The sequence below is a fragment of the Entelurus aequoreus genome, linkage group LG08 (genome assembly GCF_033978785.1).
Source record: "Entelurus aequoreus isolate RoL-2023_Sb linkage group LG08, RoL_Eaeq_v1.1, whole genome shotgun sequence".
Classification (NCBI taxonomy): Eukaryota; Metazoa; Chordata; class Actinopteri; order Syngnathiformes; family Syngnathidae; genus Entelurus; species Entelurus aequoreus.
In genome coordinates this window covers 59,285,480-59,308,025 of record NC_084738.1, presented here as the reverse complement: position 1 = coordinate 59,308,025, position 22,546 = coordinate 59,285,480, and the positions used below count along the sequence as shown (strand labels likewise).

The 22,546-nt window shown below is 38.3% G+C and overlaps 1 protein-coding gene and 1 long non-coding RNA gene across 3 annotated transcripts in view; one reads left to right on the top strand and one right to left on the bottom strand.

Annotated features, from left to right (window-relative positions):
• Positions 1 to 15,235, top strand: part of LOC133656110 (uncharacterized) — a 35,289-nt gene extending 20,054 nt beyond the window's left edge. Inside the window, exons 2-3 of the long non-coding RNA XR_009827095.1 lie at positions 14,686 to 14,791; positions 14,920 to 15,235. This is a non-coding gene — a long non-coding RNA (uncharacterized LOC133656110). The remainder of the gene's footprint in view (positions 1 to 14,685; positions 14,792 to 14,919) is intronic.
• The window catches only part of tnpo1 (transportin 1), a 112,869-nt gene continuing 90,551 nt past the window's right edge, over positions 229 to 22,546 (bottom strand). Inside the window, exons 22-25 of one of the 2 annotated variants that reach the window (XM_062056948.1) lie at positions 14,830 to 14,929; positions 14,665 to 14,739; positions 9,763 to 9,877; positions 229 to 314 (exon numbers count right to left, since the gene is read on the bottom strand). In XM_062056948.1, coding sequence (XP_061912932.1) covers positions 9,770 to 9,877; positions 14,665 to 14,739; positions 14,830 to 14,929 — 283 coding nt within the window. In that variant the 3' untranslated portion in view covers positions 229 to 314; positions 9,763 to 9,769. Of the gene's footprint in view, positions 315 to 9,762; positions 9,878 to 14,664; positions 14,740 to 14,829; positions 14,930 to 22,546 lie in introns of those variants that run through there. The other variant, XR_009827094.1, reaches the window with a different exon arrangement.

The following is a 22,546-nucleotide window of genomic DNA, read 5'->3' as shown; positions in this document are numbered from 1 at the left end:
TTTCAAATTTGTGTCAATTTTAACAGAACACATTTTTTTAAAAAAAGAAAAAAAAAAAGGGTGATGACGTCATCATCAGGTCTGACTTTTGGTTGTTTTTCCTCCCGTGCTAAAAGTAGTTTCCCCCTGCACACTTGGCTGGGCGCCCTGCAGGTAGCGCCTTCCCTCCCTCCCACCCTGTGCCGCCATGTCGGGGAGGAGGGGCCCGCACCCCTTCCCTCCCCTCGTCAGGCAGACTTCCCCCCCCTAGTAAAGGGTTGACATGTTCCCTGGGTAAAAGAGGTTTCCCTATGTTGTCTCCCCGCGTCAAGGACCTGTGAGGGGAGACAAACAAACATAACAGGTGGTTAGAAAATGTACAATAATATTGGGGGGGGAGGGGGTACAGGCGGTCCTCGAGTTACGACCCATAATTTAATATCGTACAAAAAAAAGCCACTTCACCAGCTAGGGCAAGTAAGAGGAAGAGATGTCAGCTCTGCCCTCAAAACAAGGACTATATAATGATAAATGATAAATGGGTTATACTTGTATAGCGCTTTTCTACCTTCAAGGTACTCAAAGCGCTTTGACAGTATTTCCACATTTACCCATTCACACACACATTCACACACTGATGGCGGGAGCTGCCATGCAAGGCGCTAACCAGCAGCCATCAGAGGCAAAGGGTGAAGTGTCTTGCCCAAGGACACAACGGACGTGACTAGGAAGGTAGAAGGTGGGAATTGAACCCCAGTAACCAGCAACACTCCGATTGCTGGCACAGCCACTCTACCAACTTCGCCACGCCGTCCCACATACTGTGTGCTGCAGGTGTAAGAAATATATCTGCAAAGGCTGTGCACTTGCATACTGCCCTACATGTGCCAATTAGGGTTAGTTAATTAGTTAATTACTTGAATGGGCTATGTTATTTTTCATATTTTTGTATTGTACATTGTCTTCAATTGTTCAATGGAGAAAGAAAAGAAAGAAACTGAGTCATTGGGATGAATAAAAATTAGAGCTGTATGTACCGTAATATCGGAAATTATCGTTTTTTTTGTTGTAATTTTTTTATTAAATCAACATAAAAAACATGAGATACACTTACAATTAGTGCACCAACCCAAAAACCCTCCCTCCTCATTTACACTCATTCACACAAAAGGGTTGTTTCTTTCTGTTATTAATATTCTGGTTCCTACATTATATATCAATATATATCAATACAGTCTGCAAGGGATACAGTCCGTAAGCACACATGATTGTGCGTGCTGCTGGTCCACTAATAAATTAATTAAGAGTTAATTTTACTCATTTTCATTAATTACTAGTTTCTATGTAACTGTTTTTATATTGTTTTACTTTATTTTTTATTCAAGAAAATGTTTTTAATTTATTTATCTTATTTTATTTTATTAATTTTTTTAAAAAGTACCTTATCTTCACCATACCTGGTTGTCCAAATTAGGCATAATAATGTGTTAATCCCACGTCTGTACATATCGGTTGATATCGGTATTGGCTGATATCGGTATCGGTAATTAAAGAGTTGGACACTATCGGAATATCTGAAAAAAGCCGATAAAAATGCATTCAAAACGCACTTTTTTTTTTCCTTTTCTTAAGCTATAGAAATGAAGTGAAGAGGGAAAACTCAAATTATTCACACATTTTGTGGTGAATGACAAGTTGTTTCTTCAAGCAAGATGACATTTGGTGTTTAAATTCAATTAAGCTGCTTATTTTAGGGGTTTAGTGAAGACGGGTCATATTGATACAGGAAATGAGGACTAACGTTTTGCCCTTCATTATGCATAAGTCAAACTTCTGATGGCAGTGTGTCAAAGAAAAGAAGAGTGAAATTCCACCAGCTCCTATAAAATGGACAATGATAACTAAGCAGTGTAGTGGTCTCTCCTTCTACTATGCACCGCCTTTGATTCCGTTTTTTAAGTCCGTTACGTGTCAAGATGGGAACTGGTAAGATTTTTCCGGTTTTTGTTTCTGCTTAACAATTCGGTTATCTTACAGATTCTCATTTAGAAAAAAAAGGTGGATTAGCATAATTTTTGTTTAGTTTAGGGTAGAGATGTCTGATATTATCGGCCGATAAATGCTTTAAAATGTAATATCGTAAACTTACGGTTTCAAAAGGTAAAATTAATTACTTTTTAAAACGCCGCTGTACGGAGCGGTACACGGACATAGGGATAAGTACAGAGCAGTTGCGTCTCCCAGTCAGCAGCTCCTCCCCTCTCCCACACGCAACACAGGAGTTGCAGCACGACTGCAGCATGAGAGGTTTACTGGCGACGCTTGATGACCTCATCAAATCGCTGCGAGCGGAGCATAACAACAACAAGAGTGTGTTGTTGCCGGTGCTGTAGCCGTGGCTAACAAGCCAGCGAGCTCGATGACTGACTAACGACACCATGTCTATGGTTTGGGATTATTTTAAAGTGTGTCTGACGGATAAAAAACTGGCAATTTGCAATGACTGCAAAAAGTTGGTTATGCGAGGAGGAACCAAGACGAGTAATTTGATCTCCCACCTCTTCAAGAATCATAAGGAGATACACGATGAATACAAGCGGAAGATGGATGAAAAGCCAACACCGAAAAAAAGTAGTACCACACAGTCTTGCACTAAATGAGGACTATGTTATTGTTTACTTTATTACTCTAGTATACTCTGGACTGAAGCTGTGTGCCTTCATTGTTTTTGTAGCTGTTGTTTTGAGGCATGTTTAAAAAAAATAATGCACTTTGTGAAAGTCAATGTATAGTATTTCCCATAGTTGTAGTGGGTATCAGGATTATCTCAGGGAGAGCATGTCCCAAATTCCAAGCTGCTGTTTTGAGGCATGTTAAAAAAAATAATGCACTTTGTGACTTCAATAATAAATATGGCAGTGCCATGTCGGCACTTTTTTTCCATAACTTGAGTTGATTTATTTTGGAAAACCTTGTTACATTGTTTAATGCATCCAGCAGGGCATCACAACAAAATTAGGCATAATAACGTGTTGATTCCACGACTGTATATATCAGTATCGGTTAATATCGGAATCGGTAATTAAGAGTTGGACAATATCGGACATCTCTAGTTTAAGGGTAACATGACTTTATGAAGCCAACAGTGAAGTCATAAAGGGGAAGTGCACAATTTTTTGTAATTTTGCCTATCGTTCACAATCATTGTTTAAAGACATGACGACAGATGTATTTTTTTTTTTTAAACGCATTTTAAATATAAATAAATGCGATCAAATTCAGCTTACAATGGAGCCCTCGGGAGCCACTCTATTCTGCCAATAAATTTATCAAAAAAACATCCAAACACCTCCATTATGGTTTTATATACATAATGTAAGTATATAATGTAGTAATATTTATAATAACATTTAATATTTACGTATTTTCATCATTTTAAGCATATGCTTTTTCAACAACATCATTGATTACTATTCACTGCGGACTTCATGAGAGCCAACATAATAAAACATCACTTGCTGTACAATGTCTGCTGTCATTAGGATGGCAACTGATAGAATCTTGATATATTCCCGTTTAGATGAAAAATTACTCACAATCCTTGCGTCTTTTTGTGTCATTCTTGCCATTTCCGGTTCTAAATTGGCTGTCAAAGTGTACCAACTTGTCGGAATACACCCTCAACTTTCTACTATCCAAGCGAGAGGTGTTATTTATGATCTGAAATAAACTTTCACGCGCAAAGAAACGAGGAAGCAGCTCACCACGCGATCATGTCAACATTGGCACACAATCTTGTGATTACAGCGTCGCTATAAATTGTCTGCGTTAGCGCTTATAATAACAATATCACTAATACTTGCCAACCTTGAGACCTCCGAATTCGGGAGATGGGGGGGGGGGGGGGGGGGGGGGGTGTTGAGGTGGGCGGGGTTGGGGGTCGGGGTTTGGTGGTAGCAAAAAAAAAGGGGGGGGGGGTGTATATATTGTAGAGTTAGTGCCGCAAGGGATTCTGGGTATTTGTTCTGTTGTGTTAGGGTGCGGATGTTCTCCCGAAATGTGTTTGTCATTCTTGTTTGGTGTGGGTTCACAGTGTGGCGCATATTTGTAACAGTGTTAAAGTTGTTTATACGGCAACCCTCAGTGTGACCTGTATGGCTGTTTATCAAGAAAGCCTTGCATTCACTTGTGTGTGTGTAAAAGCCGCATATATTATGTGACTGGGCCGGCATACTGTTTGTATGGAGGAAAAGCGGACGCTATAGGCAGTGCCTTTAAGCCACGCCCCCTATATTGTAGTACGGGTGGAAATCAGGAGAAATTCGGGAGAATGGTTGCCCCGGGAGATTTTCGGGAGGGGGCACTGAAACTCGGGAGTCTCCCGGGAAAATCGGGATGGTTGGCAAGTATGCTAATACCTGGTTAATATTTCAGTTATAAAAAGTAAATGGAGTATTATTGACGCTATTTGGGTGGTTTTCTTTTTTATTGGATTCAGAGATGATTGTGTATGATAGGCAAAATTCCCAAAAAAGTGCAGTTCCCCTTTAAGGCACATACAATTTTACTTTTTTGAAAATATATTAGAAATAATAAATCAATCATATGTGAAAATTACAAGAATATAGCATTTACTAACATGTGGTATTAACTCATTACATGCAAAGTGAGATATGTCAGGCTTTCTTTTGATATCATTTTGTTGATTATAGCTTACAGTTTATGAAAACCTTGAATTGAAAATCTCAGAAATGTGAAGTTTCAAAACCTGTAAGCCATGATCATCAAAATTATAAGAAATAAAAGCTTGACTAATCTCACTTTGCCAATAATGAGTTAATATAACATATTAGTGTCGCATTTGAAGTTAATTGCTGACAAATACACCAAAATGGCGGCGCATGGGAATGCAGCGGCTCTGCTAACGCTCTTGGGAATGTAGAGCGATTTGGCAAAAAACACCCGTCATTTCTGTCAATTTCATGGCTGGCTCAAAGCGTGAACACTCTGTGATCACATATGACCGACAGACAATTCTGGATGTGGATGGATCGGGTCGTTATAGACTGAAAGATGCATGTACGGTGGACCTCCTCGCTAGCATGGGAATACTTCGTGGGCTACATCGAGCGGCCTTTGTAGCAGCGGAGTCAAGTGCTAGCGGTGACCGCCAATGGAGACGACATAGGCGGTGCGAGCGGAAGCAGAAGCGGGGATGCCGAGCTGGGCTAACAACAAAGAGAAAAGCTAACCAAAGAAGCATGGAGTCTCCGGGTAAGAAGCCATTTAAACTAGAACTAGCCGGCGTCAGGCTGGATAATCCCTGAACACATAGCAATTCTCTTAGAATAAAACACAACTCACATAATGTTTTTTCTTTTGTGACCATGTCAGAGGCAGACATACATTGTACTGAGGTAGCTAACTATGATGCGTTCAGTTTATCGCAACATCAAGCAAACAATCTGAATATCCCCGTCATATCAATTCCTAGATATGGTCGAAACTATTTAAAGTGCAATACGCATAATAAACGCAACATTATTAATATTGCTACTTCGGATAATTTCAACAAACAATCCTCAAAACAGCCCACTACCTATAATATGGGCTTTTTAAACATAAGATCATTATCTTCCAAAACGCTATTAGTTAATGAAGTCATTAGAGACAACAAACTTGATGTCGTTGGTCTCGCCGAGACCTGGCTCAAACCAGACGATTTTTTTGCGCTAAATGAAGCATCTCCTCCTGGCTATACCAATACACATGTTGCCCGACCTCTTAAAAGGGGAGGGGGTGTCGCACTAATATACAATGAAAACTATAATCTTACACCTAACCTAAATAATAAATATAACTCGTTTGAGGTGCTCACTTTGAGGTTTGTCACACCGCTGCCTCTCCACCTGGCTGTTATCTACCGCCCCGCTGGGCCCTATTCGGACTTCATCAGTGAATTCTCAGAGTTTGTTGCTGATCTAGTGACGCACGCCGACAATATAATCATAATGGGGGACTTTAATATCCATATGAATACCCCATCGGACCCTCCATGCGTGGCGCTCCAGACTATAATTGATAGCTGTGGTCTTACACAAATAATAAACGAACCCACGCATCGCAACGGTAATACGATAGATCTAGTGCTTGTCAGGGGTGTCACCACCTCTAAAGTTACGATACTCCCGTACACTAAAGTAATGTCCGATCATTACCTTATAAAATTCGAAGTTCTGACTCATTGTCAACAAACTAATAATAATAATAATAATAACTACTATAGCAGCCGCAACATTAATGCTGCCACAACGACGACTCTTACTGACCTACTGGCTTCGGTAATGGCACCATTCCCAAATTATGTGGGCTCTATTGATAACCTCACTAACAACTTTAATTACGCCCTGCGCGACACCATTGATATTGTAGCACCGCTAAAGCTAAAAATGGCCCCTAAAAGGCGTACCCCATGGTTTACAGAAGAAACTAAAGCCCAGAAATGATCATGTAGAAAGCTGGAACGCAAATGGCGTGCAACTAAACTTGAGGTTTTCCATCAAGCATGGTGTGATAGTTTAATAACTTATAAACGCATGCTTACCTCAGCTAAAGCTAAATATTACTCAAATCTCATCCACCTCAACAAAAATGATCCTAAATTTCTGTTTAGTACAGTAGCATCGCTAACCCAACAAGGGACTTCTCCCAGTAGCTCCACCCACTCAGCAGATGACTTTATGAATTTCTTTAATAAGAAAATTGAAGTAATTAGAAAAGAGATTAAAGACAATGCATCTCAGAACCCACAACTGGGTTCTATTAACACAGATACGACTGTATATACGACGGATACCGCCCTCCAAAGTAGTTTCTCTCTCTTTGATTAAATAACATTGGAGGAATTGTCAAAATGTGTAAATGGGACAAAACAAACATGTTTACTTGACCCAATTCCTGGGAAACTTATCAAAGAGCTTTTTGTATTACTAGGTCCATCAGTGTTAAATATTATAAACTTATCACTTTCCTCTGGCACTGTTCCCCTAGCATTCAAAAAAGCGGTTATTCATCCTCTACTCAAAAGACCTAACCTCGATCCTGATCTCCTGGTAAACTACCGGCCGGTGTCCCACCTTCCGTTTATCTCGAAAATCCTCGAAAAAATTGTAGCACAGCAGCTAAATGAACACTTAGCGTCTAACAATCTCTGTGAACCTTTTCAATCCGGTTTCAGGGCAAATCACTCTACGGAGACAGCCCTCGCAAAAATGACTAATGATCTATTGCTAACGATGGATTCTGATGCTTCATCTATGTTGCTGCTTCTTGATCTTAGCGCCGCTTTCGATACTGTTGATCATAATATTTTATTAGAGCGTATCAAAACGCGTATTGGGATGACAGACTTAGCCTTGTCTTGGTTTAACTCTTATCTTACTGACAGGATGCAGTGTGTCTCCCATAACAATGTGACCTCGGACTATGTTAAAGTAACGTGCGGAGTTCCCCAGGGTTCGGTTCTTGGCCCTGCACTCTTTAGTATTTACATGCTGCCGCTAGGTGACATCATACGCAAATACGATGTTAGCTTTCACTGTTATGCTGATGACACCCAACTCTACATGCCCCTAAAGCTGACCAACACGCCGGATTGTAGTCAGCTGGAGGCGTGTCTTAATGAAATTAAACAATGGATGTCCGCTAACTTTTTGCAACTCAACGCTAAGAAAACGGAAATGCTGATTATCGGTCCTGCTCAACACCGACATCTATTTAAAAATACCACCTTAACATTTGACAACCAAACAATTAAACAAGGTGACTCTGTAAAGAATCCGGGTATTATCTTCGACCCAACTCTCTCGTTTGAGTCGCACATTAAGAGTGTTACTAAAACGGCCTTCTTTCATCTCCGTAATATCGCTAAAATTCGTCCCATTTTGTCCACAAGCGATGCTGAGATCATTATCCATGCGTTCGTTACATCTCGTCTCGATTACTGTAACGTTTTATTTTCGGGCCTCCCTATGTCTAGCATTAAAAGATTACAGATGGTACAAAATGCGGCTGCTAGACTTTTGACAAAAACAAGAAAGTTTGATCATATTACGCCTATACTGGCTCACCTGCACTGGCTTCCTGTGCACCTAAGATGCGACTTTAAGGTTTTACTACTTACGTATAAAATACTACACGGTCAAGCTCCTGCCTATCTTGCCGATTGTATTGTACCATATGTCCCGGCAAGAAATCTGCGTTCAAAGAACTCCGGCTTATTAGTGATTCCCAGAGCCCAAAAAAAGTCTGCAGGCTATAGAGCGTTTTCTATTCGGGCTCCAATACTATGGAATGCCCTCCCGGTAAAAGTTAGAGATGCTACCTCAGTAGAAGCATTTAAGTCTCATCTTAAAACTCATTTATATACTCTAGCCTTTAAATAGACTCCCTTTTTAGACTAGTTGATCTGCCGTTTCTTTTCTTTTCTTTTCTACTCTGCTCCAAACCCGGGGTGGACTGCTAGCCTGTTCATCAGATGGGGACATCTCTACGCTGCTGACTCGTCTCCACTTGGGATGGTTCCTGCTGGCCCCACTATGGACTGGACTCTCGCTGATGTGTTGGACTTTCACAATATTATGTCAGACCCACTCGACATCCATTGCTTTCGGTCTCCCCTAGAGGGGGGGGGGGGGGGGTTACCCACATATGCGGTCCTCTCCAAGGTTTCTCATAGTCATTCACATTGACGTCCCACTGGGGTGAGTTTTCCTTGCCCGTATGTGGGCTCTGTACCGAGGATGTCGTTGTGGCTTGTACAGCCCTTTGAGACACTTGTGATTTAGGGCTATATAAATAAACATTGATTGATTGAAATACACAATATTCTCTTTTTTTGAGTTTAGAAATAATCCATTTTATTTGCATCGCAATTCGGACATGGACGATTATAGAATCAATGAGTAAACGTCAATAATCGATATGTTTATTGCACATGAACAGTTCTAAAATGTGTCTGACTGCAGTGAGCCACCTCACCGAGAGATCCGACCAGCTCCTTTGTTTTAGGGCACTTATGTTCCAATTTTGCACACCTTTCCATTCATTTAATAAATGTGATGGGAATTTCCTATTACAAATGCACTGTTTTTAAAGTTGCAAGTGATAAACGCTTATTTAGTGAAACAAAAATAAATTGAAAACTGCATCAATATACATAAACTAAAGATCAATCAATCAATCAATCAATGTTTATTTATATAGCCCTGAATCACAAGTGTCTCAAAGGGCTGTACAAGCCACAACGACATCCTCGGTACAGAGCCCACATACGGGCAAGGAAAACTCACCCCAGTGGGACGTCAATGTGAATGACTATGAGAAAAACCTTGGAGAGGACCGCATATGTGGGTAACCCCCCCCCCCCTCTAGGGGAAAGATGCATCTACAATTGATTTGTAATTGAATCGTAGCTCCTGAATCGTAAGGTGGCTAAAGATTCCCACCGCGAGTACCCATGTTGGTTTGGTGGCCCACCACTTGGTTTACTTCCGTAAAAAAATAAAAAATCAGGTGACTGGATACAACCTATTGATACACTGGAAACCGTTTTTTGATTTCCATCCCTAACTCCCTAACGTGTTCCAAGTACAGCGGGACTGACCGTGAGGTTTAAGTTGCCACTTGCACTAAAACTGGACTGACATCGCCATCGTGGAAACAGAACTGGTAGAACGTAAAGCGAGGACCTCCTGTACGTATGTACGTAGCGAACACACTGACCCCACTGTTACACCCCGTAGAAGCTGGCCAGACGCTCTTTGAGCGGCATGGGGAACTGGTCTGAAAAGCGGCTCCAGTTCTCTTCGCCAACCTGGTTCTTGAAGCCATGAAGGATCTGAAATGGAACATTAGTTCATTCAAAAACGGGTCAGGAACTTTTAACATTTTGAATCTTTTGAAATGTTTATTATTGTAGCAAAATGGATGTTAAAGTTAAGGATTTTTGTGATCTGGGATTTTTTTTGGCAGAGCAGCGCATACAGTTCAGCTTGTTGTTGTTTTCGTTAGTTAATAAAGAGATCGTTAAATCATCGCCTCCTTATGTTTGTTTGATACTGTACTGTATAGCACTTTGTATTGTGCTCAACTTTTGTCGAGGCTGGAACCCATTATTCATATTCACATTGTTGACAAAAAGGGCATAAAACAAAGAATAAAAAAAACTTTATATCGATATACAGTACAGGCCAAAAGTTTGGACACACCTCATTCACAACCAAACTGATGGTCCCAACACCATTGATAAAGCAAGACATTCCACTAATCAACCCTGATAAGGCACACCAACCATTTCAGGTGACTACTGTGGTAATCTGTAAATGTCCTTGCCTATTTCTGTTGTCTGCACTCCATGTTCACTCTCTCTCTCGTTCACAGTATGGAGTGCAGCTGACGCAAGGCAGCAGCACACACCTGACTGTAATTAAAAACAGCCTATTTAACCAGGCTGCTGACAACCGGTGAGCGCCGGAACTTTGCCATTGCTTCCATACGGTTGGTCGTGCCAAGAGGACTCTCTAGTTCGTGTACCTTTCACCTCAGGTTGGCCCGTATTAATCCTAGCCTTGTCTAGCGTTTTATTTTTTGTACCTAGTCTTATTACTTCTCTCATGAAGTATATTTTTCCTAGCCTTGTCTAGCGCTTTTAGTTTTGTGTGTTTGTTTTCTCTCAGTAGTTTTTTACATGGTGTGTTGTGTGCTTTCCACCATCGCCTTTTGTTTTTGCTACCTTGTGCTTCCGCCTAATAAAAAGGAAGAACAATTGTAAACCCCAAATTCGTCTCTGCATCCTTGGGATCCACATCACCAACTCCTAACAACTACCTCTTGAAGGTCATGGAGAGAATGCCAAGAGTGTGCAAAGCAGTAATCAGAGCAAACTAGAATACAAAACATGTTTTCAGTTATTTCACATTTTTTTGTTAAGTACATAATTCCACATGTGTTCATTCATAGTTTTGATGCCTTCAGTGACAATCTACAATGTAAATAGTCATGAAAATAAAGAAAACGCATTGAATGAGAAGGTGTGTCCAAACTTTTGGCCTGTACTGTAGATCTGAAGTCGATTAGAGCAGTGGTTCTCAAACTTTTTTCACCAAACACTTGGCTCTCCTAGAACCACCATGATGACCAACATTAAAACAGAGATCTAAAACTGGACCAAAATCTAACTATAGTTTCATTCGACGTAAGTAGAGAGTGAGGCAACGTCTACTAGGTGATCGCACCTTACAAGATAGATCCACACTAAAACCAGAACAGATTTGCCTTTTGCTGGAACTTTGCCTTAACACTACATACTTTCAATTCATGGGAATGTTTTACCGACAAAAACACGGTTGTGCCAAGGGATCATCTGTATCCCCAATAGTAGCAAACCTTTACATGGAGGACATGGGAAATAGAGCTTTGAGCTCTTTTTAGGGAACGACATCAAGTCATTGGTACAGATATGTGGATGGCATGTGGGTGAAAATCAGAAACCAATAAGTGCAAGCCTTCACCGAGCACATTAACTCAGTGGACAAAAACATCAAGTTCACACGTGAGGAGGTCAAAGAGAGTAAGTTGTCTTTTTTGGACTGTGATGTCCACATTGGAGAAAACAGACCAAAACCCACACATACCGATCCATACCTATTTTTTTCCACTCGCACCACCCACTGGAACACAAACTGGCCGTTATCAGAACCTTATAACACAGAGCTGATAATGTTCCTACCAGCTCACAGGCGGAAGAGAAAGAGCATAGGCATTTGAGGGAAGCCCTCAAAACCTGCGGTTACCCCAGCTGTTTGTGAAAAGTGCATCCAGTTCCAGAAATAACAAGAACAGAGTGGATGACGAGGAAAAAGGTGACGGACGCAAAAATATTGTCATTCCATATATATCAGAGTCTATCTGAGAAACTCAGAATACATTTTAACCAACAGAACATCCCAGTACACTTCAAACCAGGAGACTCGTGCATCCTAAAGACCGGATAGCCCACACCCACAAAAACAATCTGGTGTATGCTATCCAGTGTAATCATGAATGCACCGGTTCATATATTGGGGAAGCAAAACAACAACTAAGCCAACGCATGGCACAGCATAGACGGGCAAACTCTTCAGGCCAAGACTCTGCTGTCTACCTGCACCTCAGGGAGAAACAGCACTCCTTTGAGAACAAAATTGTACATATTCTGGACAGGGAGGACTGATGGTACGATAGAGGAGTGAGGGAAGCCATCTACACTACCGTTCAAAAGTTTGGGGTCACCCAAACAATTTTGTGGAATAGCCTTCATTTCTAAGAACAAGAATAGACTGTCGAGTTTCAGATGAAAGTTCTCTTTTTCTGGCCATTTTGAGCGTTTAATTGACCCCACAAATGTGATGCTCCAGAAACTCAATCTGCTCAAAGGAAGGTCAGTTTTATAGCTTCTGTAATGAGCTAAACTGTTTTCAGATGTGTGAACATGATTGCACAAGGGTTTTCTAATCATCAATTAGCCTTCTGAGCCAATGAGCAAACACATTGTAGCATTAGAACACTGGTGTGATAGTTGCTGGAAATGGGCCTCTATACACCTATGTAGATATTGCACCAAAAACCAGACATTTGCAGCTAGAATAGTCATTTACCACATTAGCAATGTAAAGAGTGTATTTCTTTAAAGTTAAGACTAGTTTAAAGTTATCTTCATTGAAAAGTACAGTGCTTTTCCTTAAAAAATAAGGACATTTCAATGTGACCCCAAACTTTTGAACGGTACTGTATGTCAAGGTTAAAAAACCATCCCTGAACAGAGGAGGTGGTGTCGCAGACCATCTCCCACATACAACACTGTCCTTTCAACCATTCCTAAAAGACTCTGCAATTTGGCCTCCAACAAATAATAGGAGTTAGAAACAGAAGGTGACCAGAATGCCATTTGTTTACAACTGAATGGAATGCTTACATGGGGGATTCCGACTATTTTGGACTGGTAGTAGTCGAACCACAGTGAGCGTTCTGCCACGCAATACCTCACTGCTAACGAGGGGAAATTACACGACTGTCGTTGGCTTTAACAGTAGGATTGCTCGTTTACATCAAAAACAGTTGTTTTTCTCACTACGATAGGGCGAACCCATCCTTGCCCAAGCACACCCACCTGGTTTTGGAGCAAAAATATTTGGGGTTGTGGTACCAGCCGCTAGACTAGATCTGACCAATCCAAGTCAGATCTAAGAACTGACTGGCAAAACGTCTTCTGAGACAAACCAGACGATCGATTGAACGCCCTGAGATGACAATGACCTGGATGAATGAGAACCTTCATAGACATACTTGCCAACCTTGAGACCTCCGAATTCGGGAGATGATGGGGGGGGGGGGGTGGCAGGGGTTGAGGTGGGCGGGGTTGGGGAGGGGGCGTGGTTTGGTGGTAGCGGGGTTTTATATTGCAGCCCGGAAGAGTTAGGGCTGCAAAGGATTCTGGGTATTTGTTCTGTTGTGTTTATGTTGTGTTACGGTGCGGATGTTCTCCCGAAATGTGTTTGTCATTATTGTTTGGTGTGGGTTCACAGAGTGGCGCAAATTTGTAACAGTGTTAAAGTTGTTTATACGGTCACCCTCAGTGTGACCTGTATGGCTGTTGATCAAGTATGTCTTGCAGTCACTTACGTGTGTCTGTAGAAGTCGCATACAACATGTGACTGGGCCGGCACGCTGTTTGTATCGAGAAAAGGCGGACACTACGACAGGTGGTAGAGGACGCTAAGGGCAGTGCCATCATGGCACGCCCTCAATATTGTTGTCCGGGTGAAAATCGGGAGAAATTCGGGAGAATGGTTGCCCTGGGAGATTTTCGGGAGGGGCACTGAAATTCGGGAGTCCTCCGGAAAAATCGGGAAGGTTGGCAAGTATGTTCACAGACAACAATAAACCTCTAAAGGCTTAGTGGCCACATGCGTGGACAGCACCTTTTAGCTCATATTTCCAAAATTGTGTACACTACTGAATTGGGGTCTTATGGCCGCTTGTGGACACTTATACTGCCATCTGGTGGTGTCAGAAGAGTATAACAAACAATGAAATTTGGGAAAAAAAGTGTAAAAATAAGAATTAGCATGTCACTAAACATGAAGTACACATCTGTGTACTTATGGACTAAGTACATCATATCAAAAGATCATTCTTAGTTTTTATTCTAATTAGGGTCCAATAAGCCCAAATAGCAAAGAGAAATAAAAAAAGCATGTAAACTAACAGCTTGGGCCTTAAGAGGTTAAAATACTGTAGCGTAGTAGACATAAGTATTCATTAAAAACAAAGCAGAGGTTTTAATTGAACATTTTTGGCCACTGTAACATCACGCACAGTTTGAACAGTAACACTGTGTTTGAGTATAGAAAAATCCAACACCGTTCTTTAACCAAGTGGTTCTTAGATGGAGCCACAGTTTGAGAATCACTGCTCTACAGATTCTAAATACACAGCTTATTTTTAACGCTTTTGTGACTGAGACTCTTCTGGGTCCATGGGACCAAATTTGAAGGGTTTTGAAAATGAAAAATATCAAAACAGCCCCCAAATATTTTGATTTTTCAGTGGAAAAAGTTTGGACACCAAGTTTTTGCTGTGACAAACCTTGTAGAACATGTCTCGCAGGTCTTCTTTCGGGTTGACCCAGGAGGCCACCGCATCGCAAAAGAAGATAAAATCCTGTCGGGGAAGAAGAAGAAGAAGAAGAAGACGTGATCCAACTTGCATAAAAGTAATCAGGAAATCTCCTTCCGGCTGTCTGGCGCTCACCTGCACGACACCTCCCGGGTTGACGCTGATCATCGTGCACATTCCTCGGAATGCCGAGTCTTTCTCCTCATTGTCTCTTATATTTCGCAGGGAAGTACACCTGGCAACGGGGACGGACACTTTTGACATCACACGCTTTGGAGGCGGCGCTCAGGCAACACTGCTATCTAAACCTGCTTAACTATTAGAATGATCTTTATTTGACACATCCTTAGGTAAAACATAACTTCATGTTCATATCCATGTGAGGAGACATTTTTAACTAGCATTAACCGACAATAACCACCAGAAAAAAGTCTTGCATGCACACAACACTAAAAGGAAGCCCATTACAGCCAATAGAGGGGAAACAACCTCTTGCCTACATTGTTGTCATGGCAACACGCTTAGCTCACAGACAAGATACAGAGACATTTATTGGAGTTACCGTACCGCCTCAACTCCCGTTTGGGGGCGGTTTACCTACTCAACTGCAGCGAGCACAAGGCATTAATGTGACGATAGATTTTCCTTCCTGTGGAAATTTTGATGGGCCAGCTATCTGTGCCGCTAACCTCTGGCCTGGGGTTGATTGAAGCTATAAGAGCTAGCATAGAATATTACTATGCTAACAATAGCTTGTTATAAGGGAACAGTTAACAAACTTGCAAGACAAAGACTCAAAATCCATGAAATTTAAGGTTTAAATGATCAAAAATACTGGCATTAAACTTCAGCATGCTAATTTTAGCGTGACATGGGACAATTTAATGTACTTTCAAGATGCCGCCAAGTATCAAAATCTGTGATTTTTAGATTTAAATGATTATATAATTAGCTAATACACTAGCATAAATGTTAGCATGCTAACATAAGCATGAACGTATGTAAAATGTTTGCATACTTTTAGGATGTCGCCAAAAGTATCAAAATCAATTATTTTTAGATTCAAATGATTAAAATTAGCTAAAATACTAGCATAAATGTTAGCATGCTAACATAAGCGTGAAAGGATCGGAAGTATGTTTGCATACTTTTAAGATGTCGCCAAGTATCAAAATCTGTTTTTTTTAGGTTCAAATGACTATAATTAGCTAAAATACTAGCACAAATGTTAGCATGCTAATGTAAGCATGATAGTATAAAAAATGTCTTCATAGTGCAGAGTATCAAAATCTGTGATTTTTAGGTTCAAATGAATATCATTTGCTAAAATACTAACATAAATGTTAGCATGCTTACGTAAGCATGATAGTATAGAAAATGCTTGCATACATTTAAGATGTCACCAAGTATCAAAATCTGTGACTTTTTAATTTAAATTAATATAATTAGCTAATACACTAGCATAAATATTAGCATGCTAACGTAAGTATGAACGTATGTAAAATGTTTGTTTGCATACTTTTAGATGTCGCCAAAAGTATCAAAATCAATGATTTTTAGATTCAAATGATTACAATCAGCTAAAATATTAGCACAAATGTTAGCATGCAAACGTAAGCGTGAAAGTATCGGAAGTATGTTTGCATACTTTTAAGATGTCGCCAAGTATCAAAATCCGTATTTTTTAGGTTCAAATGACTATAATTAACTAAAATGCTAGCATAAATGTTAGCATGCTAATGTAAGCATGATAGTATCAAAAATGTCTGCATACTTTTAAGACGGTGCCAAGTATCAAAATCTGTGATTTTTAGGTTCAAATTAATATAATTTGCTAAAATACTAACATAAATGTTAGCATGCTTACGTAAGCATGATAGTATTGAAAATGTTTGCATACTTTTAAGATGTCACCAAGTATCAAACTCTGTGATTTTTAGATTTAAATGAATATAATTAGCTAATACACTAGCATAAATGTTAGCATGCTAACGTAAGCATGAACGTATGTAAAATGTTTGTATACTTTTAGGATGTCGCCAAAAGTATCAAAATCAATGATTTTTAGATTCAAATGATTAAAATTAGCTAAAATACTAGCATAAATGTTAGCATGCTAACGTAAGCGTTAAAGTATCGGAAGTGAGTTTGCATACTTTTAAGATGTCGCCAAGTATCAAAATCTGTGATTTTTAGATTTAATTGAATATAATTAGCTAATGCACCAGCATAAATATTAGCATGCTAACGTAAGCATGGACGTATGTAAAATGTTTGCATACTTTTTACTTTTAGATGTCGCCAAAAGTATCAAAATCAATGATTTTTAGATTCAAATTATTAAAATTAGCTAAAATACTAGCATAAATGTTAGCATGCTAACATAAGCGTGAAAGTATCGGAAGTATGTTTGCATACTTTTAAGATGTCGCCAAGTATCAAAATCCGTATTTTTTAGGTTCAAATGACTATAATTAACTCAAATGCTAGCATAAATGTTAGCATGCTAATGAAAGCATGATAGTATCAAAAATGTCTGCATACTTTTAAGACGGTGCCAAGTATCAAAATCTGTGATTTTTAGGTTCAAATTAATATAATTTGCTAAAATATTAACATAAATGTTAGCATGCTTACGTAAGCATGATAGTATTGAAAATGTTTGCATACTTTTAAGATGTCACCAAGTATCAAAATCTGTGATTTTTAGATTTAAATGAATGTAATTAGCTAATACACTAGCATAAATATTAGCATGCTAACGTAAGCATGAACGTATGTAAAATGTTTGCATACTTTTAGGATGTTACCAAAAGTATCAAAATCAATGATTGTTTAGATTCAAATGATTAAAATTAGCTAAAATATTAGCATGAATATTAGCATGCTAACGTAAGCATGAAAGTATCGGAAGTATGTTTGCATACTTTTAAGATGTCGCCAAGTATCAAAATCTGTGATTTTTAGATTTAAATGAATATAATTAGCTAATGCACTAGCATAAATTTTAGCATGCTAACGTAAGCATGAACGTATGTAAAATGTTTGCATACTTTTAGGATGTTGCCAAAAGTATCAAAATCAATTATTTTTAGATTCAAATGATTAAAATTAGCTAAAATACTAGCATAAATGTTAGCATGCTAACGTAAGCGTGAAAGGATCGGAAGTATGTTTGCATACTTTTAAGATGTCGCCAAGTATCAAAATCCGTATTTTTTAGGTTCAAATGACTATAATTAACTAAAATGCTAGCATAAATGTTAGCATGCTAATGTAAGCATGATAGTATCGAAAATGTCTGCATACTTTTAAGACTGTGCCGGGTATCAAAATCTGTGATTTTTAGGTTCAAATAAATATATCTTTTGCTAAAATACTAACATAAATGTTAGCATGCTAAAGTAAGCATGACAGTATCGGAAATGTTTGCATACTTTTAAGACGGTGCCAAGTATCAAAATCTGTGATTTTTAGGTTAACATGAATATAATTAGCTAAAATACTAGCATAAATGGTAGCATGTTAATGTAAGCATGATAGTATCAAAAATATCTGCATACTTTTAAGACGGTGCCGAGTATCAAAATCTGTGATTTTTAGGTTCAAATGAATATAATTAGCTAAAATATGAGCATAAATAATAACATGCTAACGTAAGCATGACAGTATCGGAAATGTTTGCATACTTTTAAGATGGCGCCAAGTATCAAAATACGTGAGTTTTAGGTTCACATTAATATAATTAGCTAAAATACTAGCATAAATGTTAGCATGCTAATGTAAGCATGATAGTATAAAAAATGTCTTCATAGTGCAGAGTATCAAAATCTGTGATTTTTAGGTTCAAATGAATATAATTTGCTAAAATACTAACATAAATGTTAGCATGCTTACGTAAGCATGATAGTATTGAAAATGTTTGCATAGTTTTAAGAAGGCGCCGAGTATCAATATTTGTGATTTTTAGGTTCAAATGAATATAATTAGCTAAAATACGAGCATAAATGTTAGCTTGCTAACGTAAGCATGATAGTATCGGAAATGTTTACATACTTTTAAATTGTGCCATGTATGAAAATCAAAGATTTTTAGGTTTAAATTAATATAATTAGCTAAAATATTAACATAAATGTTAGCACGCTTACGTAAGCATGATAGTATCGAAAATGTTTGCATACTTTTAAGATGTCACCAAGTATCAAAATACATGATTTTTAACTTCAAATTAATATAATTAGCTAAAACACTAGTATAAATGTTAGCATGCTAACATAAGCATGATAGTATCGGAAATGTTTGCATTCTTTTAAGACGGTGCCAAGTATCAAAATCTGTGATTTTTAGGTTAACATGAATATAATTAGCTAAAATACTAGCATAAATGGTAGCATGTTAATGTAAGCATGATAGTATCAAAAATATCTGCATACTTTTAAGACGGTGCCGAGTATCAAAATCTGTGATTTTTAGGTTCAAATGAATATAATTAGCTAAAATATGAGCATAAATAATAACATGCTAACGTAAGCATGACAGTATCGGAAATGTTTGCATACTTTTAAGATGGCGCCAAGTATCAAAATACGTGAGTTTTAGGTTCACATTAATATAATTAGCTAAAATACGAGCATAAATGTTAGCATGCTAATGTAAGCATGATAGTATAAAAAATGTCTTCATAGTGCAGAGTATCAAAATCTGTGATTTTTAGGTTCAAATGAATATAATTTGCTAAAATACTAACATAAATGTTAGCATGCTTACGTAAGCATGATAGTATTGAAAATGTTTGCATAGTTTTAAGAAGGCGCCGAGTATCAATATTTGTGATTTTTAGGTTCAAATGAATATAATTAGCTAAAATACGAGCATAAATGTTAGCTTGCTAACGTAAGCATGATAGTATCGGAAATGTTTACATACTTTTAAATTGTGCCATGTATGAAAATCAAAGATTTTTAGGTTTAAATTAATATAATTAGCTAAAATATTAACATAAATGTTAGCACGCTTACGTAAGCATGATAGTATCGAAAATGTTTGCATACTTTTAAGATGTCACCAAGTATCAAAATACATGATTTTTAACTTCAAATTAATATAATTAGCTAAAACACTAGTATAAATGTTAGCATGCTAACATAAGCATGATAGTATCGGAAATGTTTGCATTCTTTTAAGATGGCGCCAAGAAATGATTTATAGGTAATAAAATTAGCTAAGATTTTAGCAAAAAACTAACAAGCTTTATATGTATTTCCGCAGTCATTCACCTTTGATTCATATAACTTGGTATATGAAACATGCTGACTGATATCGTGCTATCTTTAGCACAAATGCTAAGTGTTAGCCTTTTTATGTATACATGCTACTGTTTTAGGCTAGCTCTGTGGCTCATTTTGTAGAGTTACACCTAAAACTCAGATTCAGACACTCCGCACCATCTAATAAGTACGGCGGCTTCGGACGACCTCCGGCCAGAGGTCCAGGGAACAGATAGCAGGCCCATCAAAATTTCTAATTATATCTAATCTTACAATCTTGTCAAATGATATGAAAGCATGTGTTAATCACAATCATTATTATCTATTTAAACACATAAACCCTAGGCTTAGGTCAGGCTGATTAGAAAAATAAGTACTAATCAAATATACTGCATATGAAGGGGACTCAAATATTCTGATGAAAAATAAAATGTACATAAGAGTATGTTGTGCTAAAATAAACTAAATTAATGATAAATAAAAAATATGTTTCTTAAATAAACTGTCAATGAAATGTAAGTGCAAATAAAAACACAGCTTCACCACTATAGTCATAATTTTTGCGCTGAAGAAACTTCTCTTAACTTTAGCTTCAGACTTCTTCTGTTTGTTTGATATTGTCATTACTGCCACAGGTGGTGGAAAAGTGTATTACAACAGACCACAGCTGAGAAACAGATATTTTTTTGGCAGCCCTCTAGGGGGCGCTGGTGGCCCAACAACCACTGTTCTAATGTATTGTTTTTGTATACAATATATTTTTTTAATCTCAGTTTGTTTTGTGGAGACACCATGGCGTCTGTCCATGGTCTTGGACTTGGCCACTCTCTCCACGGACTTGGGAAACGAGCTCAAATGCACAAGTCAAAGAGAAACTGTCTCCATTAAACACTGTTCTAATGTATTGTTTTTGTATACAATAAATGTTTTTAATCTCAAAATTGTTTTGTGGAGACACCATGGCATCTGTCCATGGTCTTGCACTTGGCCACTCTCTCCACGGACTTGGGAAACGAGCTCAAACGTACAAATCAAAGAGAAACTGTCTCCATTAAACACTGTTCTAATGTATGGTTTTTGTATACAATATTTTTTTTCAATCTCAAAGTTTGTTTTGTGGAGACACCATGGCATCTGTCCATGGTCTTGGACTTGGCCACTCTCTCCACGGACTTGGGAAACGAGCTCAAATGTACAAGACAAAGAGAAACTGTCTCCATTAAACACCGTTCTAATGTATGGTTTTTGTATACAATATATGTTTTCAATCTCAAAGTTTGTTTTGTGGAGACACCATGGCATCTGTCCATGGTCTTGGACTTGGCCACTCTCTCCAAGGACTTGGGAAACGAGCTCAAACGTACAAGTGATAGAGAAACTGTCTCCATTCTTACGTCTCTTAGATTGCTTTGATTTTTAAATTATTTTCTGTTTCAACCCACTGAAAATCTAACATTTTTTGTGCGACACAGCAACAGCAAAAAAAATAAAAAATAAAAAATTACAGTCCATCTTTTCGGGGCGAGGTAGTGGTTTGTTTGAGAGTACCGCACGACGCACCCGGTGACTAATTGAATGATGGCGTCCAACAGCTACTTGAGGCAGTACGGTACAGGCTGTTTTTGTTATTGTTGTTTACTTAGCCCAAAGTCAGTTGGGAAAGGTTCCAGCTCACCCGTGACCCTAATGAGTGGTACAGAAAATGGATAAATGTCAGTGTTTCCCGTACGTTCATTTATTTGTGGCGGCCCGAATGTGTAATACTTAATTCCCCTGGCTCAGATACACATTGTAACCCACCTGGTCTGCCAGAGAATAAGAAGATGGAAAAGAGGGTGTTGCCAATGTATATTTACAGAGTATTGAGTAGGGGTGGGCGTATAGATTGAAGTATTGATGGTATTCAAGGTGGGTATGGGTGTCGGATGGATACTAGCATGATGGGATCGATATTTTTTCATGCAGTTTCTTTTGTTTATGTCCAGAAATTGCTCTCTCTCAGGCACACTTTGCCCCTCCCCTCGCCGTTCTACAGACTACTGACATTTTTCACAAGTATCTGCATGTAATAGTAGTTATAGTTGCGGTTTTGTTTACATTTTGATTGGAATATTTATATTTTTGTTTTTTGCAATAGTGATATTTTTGTTAAACAAGTGTGTGTAGTAAATACAATTATATTTATTTTATTTTTTTTACATCGTTTAAGATTGTATTGAGTCATAAAATATCAAAAGTATCGAAATGAAGGATTTATACGTTCAAATTAATAGAATTAGCTAAAATACTAGCATAAGTATTAGCAAGCTAACGTAAGCATGATAGTATCAGAAATGTTTGTATTCTTTTAAGATGGCGCCAAGTATCAAAATCAATTATTTTTATGTTCAAATGAATATAATTAGCTAAAATACCGCAATAAATGTTAGCATGCTAATGTAAGCATGATAGTATCGGAAATGTTTGTATATTTTTAAGATGGCGCCAAGTATCAAAATCAATATTTTTTACATTCAAATTAATAGAATTAGCTAAAATACTAGCATAAGTATTAGCAAGCTAACGTAAGCATGATAGTATCGGAA